Source organism: Barbus barbus (genome assembly GCF_936440315.1).
Source record: "Barbus barbus genome assembly, chromosome: 35".
Lineage (NCBI taxonomy): Eukaryota > Metazoa > Chordata > Actinopteri > Cypriniformes > Cyprinidae > Barbus > Barbus barbus.
In genome coordinates, this window is record NC_136763.1 from 7,195,811 (window position 1) to 7,215,949 (window position 20,139).

At 37.1% G+C, this 20,139-nt stretch overlaps 1 protein-coding gene across 1 annotated transcript; it reads left to right on the forward strand.

Moving 5' to 3' along the window:
- Positions 1-92: 92 nt before the first annotated feature.
- Positions 93-20,087, forward strand: phka2 (phosphorylase kinase, alpha 2 (liver)). The gene is made up of 31 exons (XM_079393187.1): positions 93-476; positions 1,276-1,434; positions 3,472-3,519; positions 4,194-4,362; positions 5,255-5,337; positions 5,415-5,495; positions 5,572-5,670; positions 5,900-6,046; positions 6,131-6,184; positions 6,277-6,399; positions 6,536-6,631; positions 6,895-7,002; positions 7,211-7,289; positions 8,168-8,302; positions 8,448-8,557; positions 8,677-8,821; positions 8,904-8,982; positions 9,086-9,219; positions 10,027-10,197; positions 10,289-10,389; positions 10,483-10,616; positions 10,751-10,907; positions 13,512-13,591; positions 13,705-13,783; positions 13,866-13,995; positions 14,086-14,187; positions 14,875-14,993; positions 15,468-15,521; positions 15,994-16,221; positions 18,142-18,342; positions 18,866-20,087. The coding sequence occupies exons 1-31, from the start codon at positions 399-401 to the stop codon at positions 19,037-19,039; spliced, it is 3,657 nt and encodes a 1,218-aa protein (XP_079249313.1). The 5' UTR covers positions 93-398; the 3' UTR covers positions 19,040-20,087.
- The last annotated feature ends 52 nt before the right edge of the window (positions 20,088-20,139 follow it).

Below are 20,139 nucleotides of genomic sequence, written 5' to 3' on the forward strand. Positions count from 1 at the left end.
TCTTCCGTCAGTCCCTGGATGCTGGCGATATATTACTGAACTTCCGGGTTTACAGCCGTACGTCATGATGTGGGCGGGCTCTCGTTTCCTGTCAACATCGGAATTCATGCGGGATGTACAATGCTTAATTAAAATACAGAGCTTTACAGATTCCTTAAAATGGTAGAAGGGCGTATATTGTCTTTGAATAGCCTGTTTGTGTTGTGGGCCTGTTTATTTGATATTATGTAGTAAATGAATGGACAACATTGACATGACTTGACAAGCCGTTATGAATAAGTAATACAGTAAAGATCTGGTTGCCAGTTGCATCTGGCTCTCTTCTAATCGATCAGGAAACAGGTTTTCTCTTTCATATCTTCTTCAATTCTATATCAAGACCATAAATAGATGACAGCATGAGGAGCCGCAGTAATTCAGGAGTGAGGTTGGATGGATTTGCCAGACTTGTCCAAGAAACAATATTATGCCACCAGGTTTGTTCAAAACATAATCTAGAATTCTATTCTATTCTATTCTATTCTATTCTATTCTATTCTATTCTATTCTATTCTATTCTATTCTATTCTAGTGTGTTACATATATCATGCTATTCTCTTCTACTCCATTCTTTTCTGTTCTGCTCTATTATACAGCCTATTCTGTTCTATTTAGCTCTATGTGTTATTCTGTTCGGATGTACTATATAATTCCATACTATTCTATTTTACTCCATTGTTCTAATTAATATATTCTAATCTATTCTAATAATTCGGTATTCTGATCTATTCTAATCCTAATGTGTTCTGCAAATCTCTGTTCTATACAATCTATATTGCTCGTAATGAATTATTAAAATATTATGTTAAAAAAGAAAAATCCAGCTCAAATAAAAACATAGGCCTCTGTCTACAGTAATTTCTTGTTGTAGAGATTCTTCTGCACCATTGGGGCCATTCTGACAGGAGAAATCTAAAAATAAATAAGGCTTGAACAAAGGTCACCTTTAAATAACCCATGAGTGAGGAAAATATTTGTATTATCTACAGCATGTAAATCCCCTTTGAAAGCAGAGCTGATGCTTTATGCATAACACAAGAAACTGCATAAGGAATAATAAGTGATCAATGTTTGATTTTTTTTTATTATTTGATTGAATGAATTAACATTTTCTCAGTATGTTTCTGGCGTTTAAAACATGAAATGAGAATAAGCATAACAAATCAGATCAAGCTTGTATTTAATGAAATGGTGTATATTTGAATTGATAAAGATGGGGTTGACCTCTCCATATAGAATCCAGTGACAGGTCTACTGCCAGCTAGCGAACAACAGAAGGATGCCTGGGTCAGAGATAATGTTTACAGCATCTTGGCAGTGTGGGGGCTTGGCATGGCGTACCGCAAAAATGCAGACCGTGATGAGGACAAAGCTAAAGCCTACGAGCTTGAACAGGTAACTAGAACTTCAAAACATGACCACCTGTTGTGGCATTGTTCAGTAGCACAATGTCATTGAGTACTGTAACAGGTTGCTGGATGATTGCTTCAACTACACATAAAAGAAGACTGAAATATATAAACTGTTGTGAGTAGTTGAAGCAATCATGTGTATATATGTGTAAGATATTTCAGTCTCTTATGCTCAATAATATGCAGTGGGAAAAAAATTATTTGATGCCCTGCTGATTTTGTACGTTTGCCCACTGACAAAGAAATGATCAGTCTATAATTTTAATGGTTGGTTTATTTGAACAGTGAGAAACAGAATAACAACAACAAAATCCAGAAAAAAGCATTTCAAAAAAGTTATAAATTGATTTGCATTTGAATGAGTGAAATAAGTATTTGACCCCTTCGTAAAACATGACTTAGTACTTGGTGGCAAAACACTTGTTGGCAATCACAGAGGTCAGACGTTTCTTGTAGTTGGCCACCAGGTTTGCACACACCTCAGGAGGGATTTTGTCCCACTCCTCTTTGCAGATCCTCTCCAAGTCATTAAGGTTTTGAGGCTGACGTTTGGTAACTCGAACCTTCAGCTTCCTCCACAGATTTTCTATGGGAATTTGGTCTGAAGACTGGCTAGGCCACTCCAGGACCTTAATGTGCTTCTTCTTGAGCCACTCCTTTGTTGCCTTGGCTGTGTGTTTTGGGTCATTGTCATGCTGGAATACCCATCCACGACCCATTTTCAATGCCCTGGTTGGCTTCAATGCCATTGTTCCTTTGATGCGGTGCAGTTGTCCTGTCTCCTTAGCAGAAAAACACCCCCAAAGCATAATGTTTCCACCTCCATGTTTGACGGTGGGGATGGTGTTCTTGGCATCATAGGCAGCATTCCTCCTCCTCCAAACACGACAAGTTGAGTTGATGCCAAAGAGCTCGATTTTGGTCTCATCTGACCACAACACTTTCACCCAGTTCTCCTCTAAATCATTGGCAAACTTCAGACGGGCCTGTACATGTGCTTTCTTGAGCAGGGGAGCTTGCGGGCGCTGCAGGATTTCAGTCCTTCACGCCGTAGTGTGTTACCAATAGTTTTTTTTGGTCCAAACTTCCTTGAGATCATTGACAAGATCCTCCCTCTTACCTTGTTACAGTTAACAAACTGAGATTAGGAGCACTCTCTTAAAGGGAGTGCTCCTAATCTCAGCTGCTTATCTGTATAAAAGACACCTGGGAGCCAGAAATCTTGCTGATTGATAGGGGATCAAATACTTATTTACTGTATATACTGTAAGCAGTATATAATATTGTAATATAATATATAATATTGTGAAATGTTACTACAGTTTAAAATAATTTTGTATTTGAATATATTTTAAAATGTAATTTATTCCTGTGATGGCAAAGCTGAATTTTCACCAGTCTTCAGTGTCACATGTGCTGTTCGGGGATAGTAAAAAAAAAAGAAAAAAAGCCTTTAATTTTACTAACCCCCCAAAAAATATACAAATATCATTATAAAAGGCTTACTGTACATTGTGATCAGTTTAATACATCCTTGCTGAATAAAAGTATTTATTTCAAAAAAATCTCTTTGTACTGCGTGTAGTATATAAATATAGTTTCTGGCAATTATTTGTGAGTATACATTTATCCAGAATATTGTGCTGCTGGTTTATTTCCAGAAATCAATACTTGTACTTTTAAAGTTCACCCAAAAATGAAAATTCTGTCACTAATTACTCACCCTCATGTCGTTCCAAACCCTTAAGATCTTCATTCATAAAGTTATGGTTGAACCACTGATGTCACATGGACTATTTTACCGTTGTCCTTGCTACGTTTTTGGACCTGGGAGCATTGCAGTTGTGTTGCTGTCTATGCAGGGTCAGACAGCTCTCGGATTTCATCAAAAATATCTTAATTTGTGTTCCAAAGATGAATGAAGTTCTTACGGGTTTGGAACAACATAATGGCGAGTAATTAATGAGAGAATTTTAATTTTTGGGTGAACAATCCCTTTAACAACATTTTTGTTTTTCAGAGTGTGGTTAAACTAATGCAGGGACTGCTGCAGTGTATGATGAGACAGGTACGGCATTTAACTCTATGGTCTTGCTCATTTGTTATTCTAAACCTAGCCTCAGCCTCAGTCGCCCACGGAACATTTGCTAAACGTCTGATGCATATGGCACACTTATCCGGAAACACTTCAGGAGTTTCGAAGTCGTCATCGGATTGGTTAGATTATACAGGATTTCCGGGAGACGTGTGAGTTGCGTTCTTTAACGTTCCGTCTGGAAACAAAAATGCCGTGGCACCAAACCCCCTCACGAAAGAAGAAAGCCATTGTGTGTGTAACTGACGACGAGCGGTTGTCAGGATCAACTAAACACTGAATTTTCAAAAGTATGTGAAAAATGTAAATTTCGTGGCGAATCTTTAAAATATGTCAGAGAGTTTTACACACCGGTCTGTTATTGTGGCGACATTTCCACTCCCCTAAATATGACGCAGCACAAAACAAAACGTGATTGGTTGCTTTACCTGTCAGTCATATGGCTTCTTGGGCGGGCCTTGGCCATTCAAAGTGGCCAAAGTTCCCAGACCTTCAGCCGTCAGTCTGACTATGCAAGACTCTTCTAAACCCATCTGCTGAGCTATATAGTTTATATTTTTTAATTTATTAATTGTTGAGCTTATGTCTGCAGATATCTGAACACACACCTCTCCGGCCTGTCTAAGCATGTGCATATATTACTGCAGGTGGCAAAGGTGGAGAAGTTCAAACACACACAGAGCACAAAGGACTGCCTGCATGCCAAATATCACACACCTACCTGTGCCACAGTGGTTGGAGATGATCAGTGGGGGCACCTGCAGGTTGATGCCACATCACTGTACCTGCTCACATTGGCGCAGATGACCGCCTCAGGTGAGACGAACTATCTATAGAGTGGATTCACCCATAAAGGGATAGTTCACCCAAAAATGAAATTGAAAACAAAATGAATTGTTTTTTTTTATTTGATGGAAGTCAGTGATCAACCAAAACTGCTTGGTTTCCAACATTCCAACATGATTTTGTGTTGTGCAGAGGAATGTCATACAGTTTCGGAATGACATGAAGGTGAAAAAATGATTTTATTTTTTATAAGACCCCTTGAAATTTCTTGACCAGCCCAGTTTTCTTTTCTGCGATAATTTCCTTGAAATCTCAGGTGGGTTTTATGATTTATGATATCAAATGATTTACTGCTTGCTATTGCTTGTCAGATGCAGGTAGTTAATTTTTCATTCTAGAGCACATTTGATTGGACAAAAATATGTAGTAATCAAAATAGTTAATTTTCCTGAAAATTACTTCAAATTTTAAACTTGTATATGTGGTAAAAATAAATTGTGTAACTTATTTTACTTGTATTTATAGCCAAGTCTTCACTGAATCTGTCCTTACAGAACTCTTCAGAAAACAATGCAGATTTCTGCTAACTTGAAATGTCTATCATTCACAAATAAAGTTCTCCACATTACTCACGACTTGGTTTATTTACTACTGTGGTACACTTAAAAATGTTTTCAGCTACAAAGTATAGTTAGCACACAGTTTAGCAATTCCATTCCACAGAATTCAATAGATTTTCCCCAAAAACTAGAGATGAATATGTCAAAATAGTCTACAGAGTGTGTATGGATTTGCCTCAAATCAATCAAACGTGCTCACAAACTTTCGTGGGGTTTTAAATTTAGCCTCCATTGGTTGGGTTGTGCTGTGGGGTTTCCTATTTTTAGCAACCATTTTCATTACCATTGAAATTACATTGCAGGTCTACGTATCATATCTAACTTGGACGAGGTGGTCTTTATCCAGAACCTAGTGTTCTACATCGAGGCAGCGTACAAAGTGGCTGTGAGTTCTCATTGGTTTATTAAGTTCTTAGATAATAGAGTTACTGAACTGCCATTACAGTTCACTCTCCCCTGCAGGATTATGGGATGTGGGAGAGAGGAGACAAAACCAATCAAGGAATTCCTGAACTGAACGGCAGCTCTGTTGGAATGGCTAAGGTAGGAGAGTCATCTGGTCTCATTTAGTCTCTCTGCTCATTCAGAAATCGACTTTTGTTTGTTGTTCATGTTTTAGGCAGCTTTGGAGGCCATTGATGAGCTTGACTTGTTTGGAGCTCATGGAGGCCCAAAATCGGTGATTCATGTTCTCCCAGATGAAGTAGAACATTGTCAGGTGAATTAATCAATTGAATGTGGTTCTTCGTTGGTTATTATTTTACAGACTAGGACTGCATTTCTCAAAAGCATCATTGGCACCGATGGTATACTGTATGATCTACTTATACTTACAAAGGTTTTGGGAAGGTTTATTCTTTAGTATTTAAGTAAGTGATCTTTTTTTCCAAATCAATCAATAAAAGTTATCCGTGAGTCAAACATCTTGTTTCTCATTGTGTTTCTAGTCTATCTTGTGCTCCATGCTTCCTCGAGCTTCCACCTCCAAAGAGATAGATGCCGGTCTGCTCTCTGTCATCTCTTTTCCTGCGTTTGCAGTGGAGGACGCAGATCTGGTCAACATCACCAAGAGTGAAATCATCACCAAGCTGCAGGTACTGGGCCATTGAGGAAACAGCTGTGCTGTGCTGTAAACTGCAGTTGCTACATTTTGTAACAATCTTAAGCAATCATTTTAGGGACGTTATGGATGTTGTCGATTTATCAGAGATGGATACAGGACCCCAAAAGAGGTAATCAGACACTCGATTTTACACAAAATAAGTATTTTGTGGCTAATTTTCTCATAGTGTGACTGCATTCTATGTTTTTATGGTTGTGATAGGACCCCACTCGCCTTCACTATGATCCTGCTGAGCTGAAGCTCTTTGAGAACATTGAATGTGAGTGGCCAGTGTTTTGGACTTATCTTATACTCGATGGCATCTTCAGTGAAGACCATGAGCAGGTACAAACAGGCCATTGTATAAATACTCACTTGGATTCTGAAAGGAGTGGCAGTAGCTCTTAATAAATAATAACTCCCACTCATGTCCTCGTGGAGGCAGTATGTAGTAATGACTAAGGGCTGTGTCATTCCTCAGGTGCAGGAATACAAAGAGGCTCTTGACGGAGTTTTGATCAGAGGCAAACACGGGATTCGTCTGGTGCCTGAACTCTATGCTGTACCTGCTGACAAAGTGAGTTTAAACCATTTTGTTACTCTGATCAATACCATCAATGTCTAATTTTCATCAGCAACAAATGATCATTTATCATTCTGAATCAGCATGCACATTTATCACCTCAAATACTAATACATAATATGCACTAAACTATGCCAGTTCTGAAGATCAATTCAAGTTGAATGAGTGTTTGGACTCTGCTCAGTAACTGTGACACAAACAATCCTGGGTAAAATGATTTGATCTGTTGCTCATCTGTGTGTTTGTTTCTTGTTCAGATTGAAGAGGAGTACAGGAACCCTCATTCCGTGGAGCGTGTGGCCGCTGGCCAGCTCCCACACATGTGGGGCCAGTCTCTGTATATCCTGGGCTGTCTGCTGGCAGAGGTACTAAAGCCTGGATCTACTTCCATGTTATACTGTATATAATCAGATATGATGTCAGGTGTCAAAGCGCTAACTTTGGTATCTTTGTTGATTAAGTGCACATGTGAAATGTCAAAACAGAGTAGTCCCAGTGTTTCTTAAGCAATCCTTTGTTTTATCTATTCTGCTCCTTTTTTCTGATATTTGACAAATTATTGATTTTAATTAGGGATTTCTGGCCCCTGGAGAGATTGATCCTCTGAACAGGCGATTTTCTAAAGAATTCAAGCCTGATGTTGTTGTGCAAGGTTTGTGAATTTTATTGCTTTCATTTTTGCCTTTTTATGAGGAATATAGACAGTACCTATTCAGACCCATTCTTAATTTGTGTTATTATCACCTTTTGAATTTCTGTAATTTTTATGGGAAAAGGATGTGCCAGATTTTTTTTTAGAAATATGTTTGGTCAAACTCAGTCACTTATGCTTTTTCAGTTACAGTATAACTTACACAATAGTTTTACAACAAAATTAACAAGATATAAAGTGGTGAGAGATATTAGGTAAACAAAAAGATAAAGGGCAGACGTTGATCTTAAAGGGAGTGACAATTGGCTCATGACCAGACATGATTTAAAACTTTTGAAATTATGATATTATCATACAAATTTCTATAATACCTAACAATGTGAGCAATGGTCAGTGTGTTTGAGTGAGACAAGAAAAAATAAAACCAAAAATTATTAAATTAATTTCTAATAATACTTAGATTTAGCCAATGGTTTTCTCACAATTGTTTTTTTTTTTATATACTGGAATAAAAATGTAGGTTGAATCCCAATGAACACAATACTGCCAAAAAGCATCTTTTGAAAGATTTTGGTTAAAGAAAGAATAAACTGAATATATACTTTGAGTATTATGTTAAAAGTGTATAGCATAAACTATATATGAAAACTATGTAGTATGATTTACATCTATAAAAGGTGAGTTTAATATCGTTTTAATATTTGATATTAGGAGATATGAAAATCTACCACATAGTAGGAATGAATCAGCTGGTTGTGTTGGGCTGAAGTTCATTCAACTCATTACTTGAAGCTCAATTTTGTATTAGATCTTGACACTATAATTTGCTAAACAGAGAAGACTGACCTTTTACCAGCAGCTCTATTTGTTCTGTTTAGTGAGTGTAGTGGCTGAGTCAGTGCAGATCCAGCAGCTGCTGAGGGACCAAGGGATTGAGGTTCAGACCATCTCTGACGTTTCACCCATCCGGGTCATGCCAGCTCGCATCCTGAGCCACATTTACGTGAAACTAGGTAAGTGTTTAGATCCACAATGACTAATAGGACAGAGCCGGACAGTGTAAACAAAGGCTACATCTGTAAAACTGCATTTAGAAGAAGGCCTTGAAGGTTCTGGGATACAAAATTGAATTAAAACCATAAATTTTCCATTGCACAGGTAACTGTAAAAAAATGAATCTGAGTGGGCGACCATACAGGCACATTGGTGTCTTGGGAACATCAAAGTTTTATGAGATCAGAAATGGTACTTACACATTCACTCCACAGGTAAATAAAAATTATCTCACATGGTAGTCTTTTATGGTAGAAAACCTATTCTACAAATAAATGTATGTATATATTGTATAAGTCTAAAAAAGCATTATAACAATACATTTTTCCCATAGTTCATTGACCAGCATCACTTCTACCTGGCTCTGGATAACCAGATGATTGTGGAGATGTTGCGAACAGAGCTTGCTTATCTCTCGTCCTGCTGGCGGATGACTGGAAGACCTACCCTTACATTCCCTATCACACAGAGCATGCTGGGTAAAACCTCTCGTTCGATGGAAGATATTGCAATATGCACAAATTAATATTGACAGTTTCTTTGTTTCTATTATTGGGCCAGTTGAGGATGGTGACAGTATTGACCCCTGTGTCCTCTCCACCCTCCGGAAGCTTCAAGATGGCTACTTTGCGGGTGCAAGGTCAAAAAAATTGTGACAATAACAATAAAAAGAGCTATATATAGTATGATGTTTGAGGCACAAATATGGTTTATTTGACATCGCAAATCCCTTTGCTGTTTAGGGTGCAGATGGCAAACCTCTCTTCATTCCTCACAACCTCCTTCCACACCCAGCTCAGCTTCATGGATGCTGACTCTGAAGACAATATGCTAGAGGAAGAGGAAGAGGAAGAGGAAGAGAGTTTTGGGCCTTCAGGTCTCTTGCATATAGCTGCTTTGGAAAGCATCTCTCCCCCAAAATCACATGTATTCATATCCTGCTGAAAACCAGGGTTTTCAGACCAGATTAAGTGTTGATGGTTCAAGGTTGATTTACAATATGCTGGTTATTGTTGGTCAAGCTGATGGACCAGAATGGTCTTTCTTAGGGTACCATATCAGCAGTGTTGTTATTGTTAACTAAACTATTAAAATTGAAATAAATCTAAAATAAATTATAAATGTTAGCTTAAACACTTAAACTTAAAAAATGTGAATAAAAATTTGGCATTGGCAACTGAAATAAAATAAGTTGAATTTGAAGTACTGAAATAAAATAAAAAAATAAATAAAACTAAATATAAATATAAAAAAACGCAAAACTAATAAAAAAGACAAAAACATGAAATTTTTGAGTTAAAATAAAAAAATATGATTTTTAGAGTAAAAAAAAGCTAATTCAAAATATGAATAAATACTATAATAATTCTAAAATAACACTATATTAGTTATCTACTCATTTAAAGATTAAAGCACTTTGAAATGTAATCTCAAAGTGAATATCCATTTTTAATAATGTACATTATTGTGATTATTTTGAACTGATTATTTCAAAATAGTGTTGAATGAATCATTATCGTCTAGAATTAAACTATCTGCGCTTCTCTATTCCTGATCTTGTTGGTTAAACTAGTTTAATAAGTCTACTGGTGACACCAGCATCCAAAAAGCAACATACTGTATGCACATATGCACAATACTCCACATAAACTAAATTAATAAGTGGTGGTTTGTTTTCCCACAGGAGGTTCAGGAAACATGTTTGACCAGTATCTCACAGATCTATTGCACAGCACTGCTACAAAATGTCATCTGCCTCCCATCCAGAGGGGGCAGCACCACGTTTTCAGTGCTGAACACACCACCAGGGACATCCTCTCATTCATGGCCCAGGTTCAGGGCCACAACATGCCCAGTAAGCTCTCAAGAGCGATCGTTAATAGTTAAGTGGATTAAATGCTTTTTTTAGAGCACGGCTAGTCATCTCATCCTGTTATGTTTTTCAGAGCCTTCCATGTATTTGCCTGTTGTTCCCATCATGAGCAAACACAGGAAGTCTCTGAATCTGCTGGATGTTTCTCAGCACAGTGTTTCTCATCACACCAAGGCAAGTCTACACACTCCAGCATAAAGTGGATAAAATAAATAAATGGCCCATAGTTTTGATTTATGTCTGTTTTTGTCTTCAAACACACACTAGGCCGATAGTGTTGACCTGCACTTGCCACGGGATTCTCATGGGAACACAGACTTTGCCTATCTGGTCAATCAGCTAAATCATTGTCCAACCCTTCAGGACCAGGCAGATATCCTCTATGTCCTCTATGCTATGAAGTGAGAACGTTTGTACAAATTGACTGTGCATATCCATTATAATTTATTTTAAAAATCTGTTATAATTTACTTTTTTAATTAAAGTATAAAATCAATCATTAAATCATTCTCATCCTGCTGTTTGTGTGTTTTAGGGGTCCAGATTGGATAGTAAATCTGTCAGGACAAGGAGAGGCAACTGTTCGCTCCCTGCTGGAGGAGCTGTATGTTCGGGCAGGAGCGTGTAAGGAATGGGGCCTCATCCGCTACATTTCTGGAATCCTGAAAAAGAGGGTGGAAGTCCTTGCCGAGGTGAGACCCCATATCTATCAGTGCTTGTTTCATAACACTTTTATGTTTCTTGGTTGATTTTTTTTTTATAAATAAACTTACATATTTGTAATTTTTAAATTTTAAAACTTTAAATGTTTATGTTATAATTCAAAAGTGTGGAGTCAGATTTTAGTAGAATAATTTAGTCTCTTATACTCACCAAGGTTACATTTATTTGATCAAAAATACAGTAAAAACAGCAATATTGTCAAATATTAGTACAAATGAAAATAACTGGTTTCTATTTTAATATATTTTAAAGTGTAATTTATTCCTGTGATGGTAAAGCTGAATTTTCTGCATCATTACTCCAGTCTTCAAGGCAAGGCAAGTTTATTTATATAGCACATTTCATACACAATGGTAATTCAAAGTGCTTTACATGAAAGAAAGTAAAATAGTCATAAAATAATAATAATAATAATATTGATCACAACAATAAAAATAAGGAATTGAAAAGAAAAAATATATATATGTATATATATTTTTTTTGTAATAATAATAATAAAAGCAAGAATTTTAAAAAGATATATTCTCAAGCTTTGTTCAAAATCTATTCCACTACTTCACCCCCTACTTACTTTGACCATCATATCTGACCTATTTGCTAAAACTCGGGGCATGCCCCTGTCTGTAATGGTTGAAATTTAGAGTTGGTAGAGCGATTCACGACTAGAACCTGTATTTCCTATACCTTCAAATGCACTATATGCCTCTACGGCTCTTAGTGCCTTAGAGAATGCATTTTGCTCCCCACCCCCACCCCCCGGACTGTGCACATCTCTCAATCTATAGATGTGTACTCGTACAATTACTGGTGTACCTTAATTATGATATCAGTTTTCTTCTGCTGGTGTCCCTCACTCACGTCTGAGTGAGTCCATCGCTCTCCCGTCCCGCACTCCCTCCGCTTACAGACAGTCCCTAACCAGAAACCAAACAAATAGAACTCAGAGGTCCTACTTTAAGCTGATTAACCAACACACTTGTCTTTCTTTGCCCACATTCTCTTTACCATCACAGCACTTACTTTAGCCTTCTGTTTAAACTTTTAAAATGATATAAAAATTTATTTAAAATTAATTTAAGAATAGAAAGTGATTATACATAAAATACAGTGCAGTCAGTTTGGACGTAGCACAGTGCTCATTCAACAAATGCACAGCTAAACAGATGAGTTTTGAGTCTGGATTTAAAGGTGGCTAATGTTTTAGCACTTCTGATCTCTTCTGGAAGCTGGTTCCAACTGCGGGCGGCATAATAGCTAAAAGCGGACACCCCTTGTTTTGTGTGAACCCTTGGTATTTCTAACTGACTCGATCCTAATGATCTGAGTGGTCTGTTAGGTTTATATTCAATGAGCATATCTGCAATGTATTTAGGTCCTAGGCCATTGAGTGATTTATAAACGAATAAAAGTACTTTAAAATCAATCCTAAATGTAACTGGAAGCCAGTGTAAGGACCTGAGGACTGGTGTGATATGCTCAGATTTTCTGGTTCTAGTCAGAATCCTGGCAGCAGCGTTCTGGATGAGCTGCAGTTGTCTAATGGTCTTCTTGGGAAGGCCGGTGAGGAGACCATTACAGTAATCCACCCTGCTGGTGATAAAGGCATGAACAAGTTTCTCCAAGTCTTGACTGGAAACAAAACATCTAATTCTTGCAATGTTTTTGAGATGATGAGCTGATTTAGTTACTGCTTTGACATGGCTACTAAAACTAAGGTCTGTCTCCAGAATCACCCCAAGATTTTTGACTTGATTTTTAGTTGTTTGACCTATAGAGTCAAGGTATGCATTCACCTTGAGAACTTCATCTTTGTTTCCAAATGCAATGACTTCAGTTTTCTCCTTGTTTAACTGAAGAAAGTTCTGGCACATCCAACTGTTAAGTTCATCAATGCATTGGCAGAGGGAGTCAATGGGGCTATAGTCATTTGGAGATAAGGCTAGGTAAATCTGGGTATCATTAACATAGCTGTGATAGGCAATTTGGTTCTTCCTCATTATTTGACTTAGCATACAAGCTAAACAAGAGCGGTGCAAGAATTGAGCCTTGTGGGACTCCGCATGCCATGGCCGTCCACTTAGACTTATGCTCTCCTATACTCACATAATAACCATGATCACATGATCCTTCAGAAATCATTCTAATATGCTGGTTGGTATTACAAGCACTTTCTGTGTCTGTTTGCCTCTTTAAGATGAATCGCTTTATGTATTCCCCAAAGTCGCTTTGGATAAAAGCATCTGCAAAATGACTAAATGTAAATGATTTGCTGCTCAAGAAACGTTTCTTATTACTATTAATGCTACAACAGTTGGGCTGCTTAATATTTTTGTGGAAACCTTTATACTTTTTTTTAAGGATTCTTTGATTAATGGAAAGTTTTTTTAAAAAACATTTATTTAACAATAGAAAGTATTGTTTATTCATTATTAACTTTTTTTTTTTACAAGAAAATTGTCATAAAATATACATTTATAGATTTAAAGAGATTATAATAGTAAAAATAATTTCTATCAGCTTAACCCTTAGTGGCAACAATTTTGCCTCTAATAATTATTTTTGTATGCACTCAGTCTTGCACAGATCTGATCTCACATCATAAACAGCTGACAGTGGGTCTTCCTCCCGAACCCAGAGAGAAGGTCATCACACTGTGAGTGTCTTTAGTTTCTGATAGTCATTTTATTTATTTTTTAAATCATTATTTTTTTATAAAGCAATAATTTTAATGTTCTCCTTTTACTTCACCGATTCTCTGATTTTTAGTCCTCTTCCTCCTGAAGAACTGATTTGTTTGATTTATGAGGCCAGTGGACAAGACATCAGCATTGCTGTCCTCACACAGGTAGTTCTAATTTTAAGCCTTCAAGTTATGTTGCTATCTTCTGCTTTTCCATTAAATTGATCTATTAAACTTCTCAATTCAGGAGATCATGGTGTATCTGGCCATGTATGTGCGCTCTCAGCCTTCTCTGTTTGGAGACATGCTGCGTTTGCGCATCGGACTCATCATGCAAGTGATGGCTACAGAACTTGCTCGCAGTCTACACTGCTCAGGTACAGCCAATCAGAGTTTTGGCTCTACAATGCAAATCTTTATATTTGCTTGCATTATGTGCAATAAATCTGTCCATGTGACGTCTACAGGTGAGGAGGCATCAGAGAGCCTGATGAGCCTCAGTCCTTTTGACATGAAGAATCTCTTACATCACATCCTGAGCGGGAAAGAGTTTGGTGTAGAGAGGAGCAGTGAGTATCAATCAACCTTAGTTTTTACACTCTTTACTCCAGCGAGTATTTCTTTGGGTTTTTAGGTGTAATGTTTATCATTTTATTTTTGAGTCATTTTCTGTAGTATATCTACATGACTGTTCAAAAGTTTAGATTTTTTTTATGTTTTAGAAAGAAGTCACTTGTCTCACCAAGGCTGCATTTATTTGATCCAAATACACTAAAAACGGTAATATTGTGAACATAGCATTATTCTGTTATATTTTAAAATGTAATATATTCTTATAGAAGCCCATTTCCACCACTGAATAAAAAAGTAAAAAAGGTCATTGTGAACTTTTATCTCAAAATTCTGACTTTTTCTCAGAATTTGTTTTTTTTTATTCAGTGGCAGAAACGGGCTTCCATATATTCCTGTGATGACACAGGCGAATTAAAAGCATATTTGTAAAATATGCTTTTCTTTCAGGAATTGTTGATGAATAGAAAGTTCACAAAAAGAACAGTATTTATTTGAAATGGAAATCTTTTGTAACAAATGTATTTACTCTCCCTTTGATCGAATTAATGCATCCTACCTGAATAGCTACACAAATATTATTTAAAGATTTCTGTACAGTTCATTTAAAAAGAGGTATAATGTAGCTACTCTTGTGATCTCTTGTGTGGTCTGTTCTTCAATAATCGCTCTGTATTGTGTGAAAGTGCGTCCGATTCAGTCTTCTGCCACCAGTCCTGCCATCTCTATCCATGAGCTTGGACACACAGGGCCCACCAAGACAGAGCGCACGGGCATCAGAAAACTCAAGACTGAAATCAAACAGGTGAAGTGAAAGAGAAGACATGGCTGTACATGATTTATCAAATGTAAAATGTGAAATAATTTACACTGAAGTTTAAGATTATAAACAGATTTCCTCACTACTGTACCTTTAATGGCTTTTATATTATTTTGCTTTCAGCTCGATGACTCCAGACCCATAAGTGTGGGTTGAGTTTGTAATTTTGGCATGCTGTTCTAATACTGTAGAGTAGCTTTTTTGTGCAGAGCCCATTCTGTCTAGAGGTCACAGCACATTTGTCGAGACCATGAAAGCAGTATTAGCATGACAATTCTGAGTAATATTCAGTTTGCCCATGTCATACACATCTTTTTTAGTCATATGAAGCATCTTTTTGACTGTGAAGGTGATAGTTTGTCATGTTAATGTCTCTCTGTATGATTGATGTTCATCAGAATTACTTTCCATTTTTATGTCCATTTTAAATGTTTGTATGCTCTGCTTTTATTTTCATAGATATTTACCAGCAGTCATTCCATGAGCAGTAATTTCACATCCCCTCGTTCCACGGTAACGTGCAGAAAAACCTACTGTACCAAAAGCCTCTCCACTAACACCTGCTCTCCACTGTCAAATACTATTTTTTTTTACACAAGTCAGTTCAGAAGATTAAAAATAATTTTAACTTGGAGGGGTGAATTCAGTTCATTGGTTCTCAATAAATATAAATTTAATCTAATGAAATTTTTCAGTGCCTCAGATTAGTTGACCGATTTGAAATGGGACAAACTTCCAGCCATAACAGCCAATTAACATTTCTAACGTGTGTCAAGTCAGTCTTGTCTTGTTGTGGTCATTTCACTCTCTTAGCATGGGCTGACATTGTAACATTTTAGCTGTTTGTCATAATTTCTGCTTTCTGAACCTGAAGCATGCTTTTAAGTGTGTTATATGTGCTGATTACTGGCACTAGACCCATTAGTCAAATTTTTCCTCATATTTTTATGATATACTGACGATGAAAATGTGTGCGTGTCTGTAGCGATGCAGCAGCCCCTCCACTCCCAGCGGGATTCTGTCTCCGACCGGTACAGGAGACTCACACCTGCAGTGGGAGGAGCGCCAGGGCCAGTGGCTGAGGAGACGTAGACTGGACGGGGCCATAAACAGGGTTCCCATGGGCTTCTACCAGAAAGTCTGGAAGATTCTCCAGAAATGTCATGGCCTCTCCATTGCCGGATATGTCTTGCCTTCCTCCACCACCCGTGAGGTGCGTCCACCTATTTGTATATATATATATACAGTATATGCATTAAATTGATCAAAAATCACAGTAAATTATTTCATATTATTAAAAAAAACAAACAAAAAACATTTCATATAATTGCTGTTCTTCTGAACCTTTTGTACCAGTTTCAATAGAAAATATTAAGCAGCACAGCATGTTTCAACATTAATAATAATAAGAAATGTTTCTTAAGAGAATAATTTCTGGAGGATTATGTGACACTTAAGACTGTAGTAATGGCTTCTGAGTAATGGCATCTGAAAATGAACTTTGCCATCACAGGAATAAAATACACTTCAAAATATATTCAAATAGAAAACGGTTACCTAAAAGTTTATTAATTTTTCACAATATTACTGTATTTTTTACTATAGTTTGATCAAATGAATGCAGCCTTGATGAGCATCTTTTAGAAATTTCTTTAAGAAAAATTTAACCTACCCCAAACTTTTGAACTGTGTATATATACAGTATACTATACTATACTATATTACAGGTTTGGCGAACTCCGGTCCTGGAGAGCCTCAGCCCTGCAGAGTTCAGCTCCAACCCTAATTAAAACTCACCTGCCTGTAGCTTCCTACAACCGTTTGATTAGGGTTGAAGCAAAACTCTGCAGGGCTGCGGCTCTCCAGGACCGACATTCGCCACCCCAGCTATATTACATTGAACTTTAAAGGGATTGTTCACCCAAAAATTTAAATTCTGTTATTAATTACTCACCCTCATGTCGTTCCAAACCTGTAAGACCTTTGTTCATCTTCGGAACACAAATGAAGATATTTTTGATGGAATCCGAGAGCTTTCTGACCCTCCATAGACAGCAACACAACTGACTCGTTTAAGGCCCAGAAAGTTAGTAAGGACATCATTAAGTGGGAAGTCGTGGCCTGATGGTTAGAGAGTCGGACTCGTAATCCAAAGGTTGCGAGTTCGAGTCTCGGGCCGGCAGGGATTGTAGGTGGGGGGGGAGTGAATGTCCAGCGCTCTCTCCACCCTCAATACCACGACTGAGGTGCCCTTGAGCAAGGCACTGAACCCCCAACTGCTCCCCGGGCGCTGCAGCATAAATGGCTGCCCACTGCTCCGGGTGTATGTTCACGGTGTGTGTGTGTTCACTGCTGTGTGTGTGTGTGTTCACTGCTGTGTGTGTGCACGTTGGATGGGTTAAATGCAGAGCACGAATTCGCACGGGTCACCATGCTTGGCCGTATGTCACTTCACTTCACTTCACTTTTTATTAAAATGGTCTATGTGACATCAGTTGTAATTACGAGAATACTTTTTGTGAGGAAAGAAAACATAAAAAACTACTTTATTTAACAATCTCTTCTCTTCCGTGTCAGATTTCAACGCTCATTCGCGAGAGTACTAAAACTTTATTTAACAATCTCTTCTCTTCCGTGTCAGATTTCAACGCGCATTCGCGAGAGTACTACAACGCATGCGGGTGGTGCTGCTGATGCAGGAGCTGACGTTCTGACGTAGAACCCGGATGTGCTGCGCCTTGTTTGCAAAGAGTCGAATGCATGGTCATGGTACTGTCATGAACACGCGTCGAGTTCTGATATGGATGAGAACTGTTGAATAGTTATTTTTGTTTTCTTTGCCCACAAAAAGTATTATCTTAGGTTTGTAAAATAACGGTTGAAACCCTGATGTCAAATAGACTATTTTAATGATCTCCTTACTACCTTTCTGGGCCTTGAACGTGGTAGTTGCATTGCTGTCTATGAAGGGTTAGAAAGCTCTTGGATTTCATCAAAAATATCTTCATTTGTGTTCCGAAGATAAACGAAGGTCTTACGGGTTTGGAACAACATGAGGGTGAATAATTAATGACAGAATTTTCATTTTTGGGTGAACTATCCCTTTAATTTGGTAACTTGTGTATTTTTGTAGATGACAGAAGGAGAGATCAAGTTTGCAGTGCACGTGGAGTCTGTACTGAATCATGTCCCACAGCCTGAGTACAGACAGCTGCTGGTGGAGGCCATTATGGTGTTGACCCTTGTAGCTGACATGGAGATTCCCAGTATTGGGGGAATTATTCACATTGACCTCATTGTTCACATGGCCAACGATCTCTTTCAACAGGATCAGGTATCATCATGCACATGCTGTTATATGAAGAGTTTATTTGCAAAAACAGATAACTCCATTTTTAACTATTTTCAATAATCATGTTTTTTCATTGTGCATTTCAAATAATCTCAATCAAACCGCAGTTGGGTTATTTTGATTGTAAAAAATGACTAAAAAATACAGCTAACTAACACAATAAAGCACAATAAAAATATGATAACATAATTTTGTTTTCTTCAAAAAAACTGAGTTATCTGTTTCTGCAAGTAAACTCTTCATATATAATCATATGATGTTCAGTTGGTATGTTCACATGTATGTGTACACTTGCTTGTTCTTGATTATTACAATTTTTCACATTTTAGCATAATGGTAATGCCATCGAAACTATGAAATAAAACAAATAGAATTATGGTAATTATGTACTGATGAAAAAGGTTAAACGTATCAAAACTATCTCAACTTCATCAAAGTGTGCATGTTTTGTGTAGATTCCAATTTTGCACTTCTGGACATTGTGTCTCATGTGTTTTCATTTCAGAGATCCAACGGGGCCAATGAGTATTTCTTGGACAAAGATCCTGCCACAGGAATCTGTAACTTCTTTTTTGACAGTGCTCCTAGCGGCAGCTATGGTACTATGACTTATCTTTCCAAGGCTGTGGTCACATATGTTCAAGACTTCCTGCCAAGCAACAGCTGTCTAATGCAGTAATGACTGCAGTTCCCAGAAAACCGGTGACCTTCAGGACGGATCTATGACTGGTTTTTATTAAATCTAACAGTTAAAAAAATAAATAAATCAGCTGCCCTCAGCTCAGTAGCAAAGGACAAGCATCAACAGGGAAGCCACTAAAAAAACACCACAGGATATGTTGTGAAGCTAACAGACTGCAGGAAATGGACCACTGTGCCGTTCTGTATTTTAAGTATGCAGTTATAATTTAAGACCTGCAAAATACAACTAATTAATAAAATAATATATATTTAATTTAAACAGAAACACTTTACATTATTTTAATTAACTTTTTGTGTTGGCTAACTCGTTTAAATAATTTATAATTTTATGTTCATAGAAATATGTTTAAATTGGTGCTTCAATTGTTTGTCTATAGGGCACTTATAGTTTGATCTGTACCATGTCTCTAGTTAAACAAAACACTGCTATATTACTGTAAGCTTTGAGACTTAATATTATCCTATACATTATAAAACTACTCTGAAATGTGTTATTTAATATGTGCTTCTTATTCAAAGAAACATACAATACAAAATGTAATACCTCATAAAAATCATATGTAAAATTAACTCATAATCTGTTCTTTGCATGCAAACATGCAACATTCTGACTTATGGCAAAGCCAAGCATGTGCGATTCTGGCAAATCATGCATTTGAATCATTTTTTTAGTGATTTGTTTTCAGGTGAAACAGGTTAAAATCAGAATAGTTTTTTTCATAGAGGTCAGTTAAATTAATGAAGAAAATCAAGAGAGCTTAGCTTGACTAAGATTTGTTAGAGAAAATGTTTTACGTTTTGTTATAGGTTTCGACATTGAAAGAGCAAAGGGGTTATTTGATATTGTCTTCATTTTGGACAATGACAATAGAGATGTCAAGAGTGTCGAGTTTAGTTCATTTTGTCCTGTTGTTTCTCATGTTTACGACAAATTACTACTTTTGAAGGAAAGTACTGTATTTTAGTCTCCATTAAGCATTTGTATGACCACAGACAAATAAAATGTACTACATCTAATCATGCCGTATTTTCAGTTGTTGTTTTTAATGTTATAATGTGACATACAAAGTGTCATTA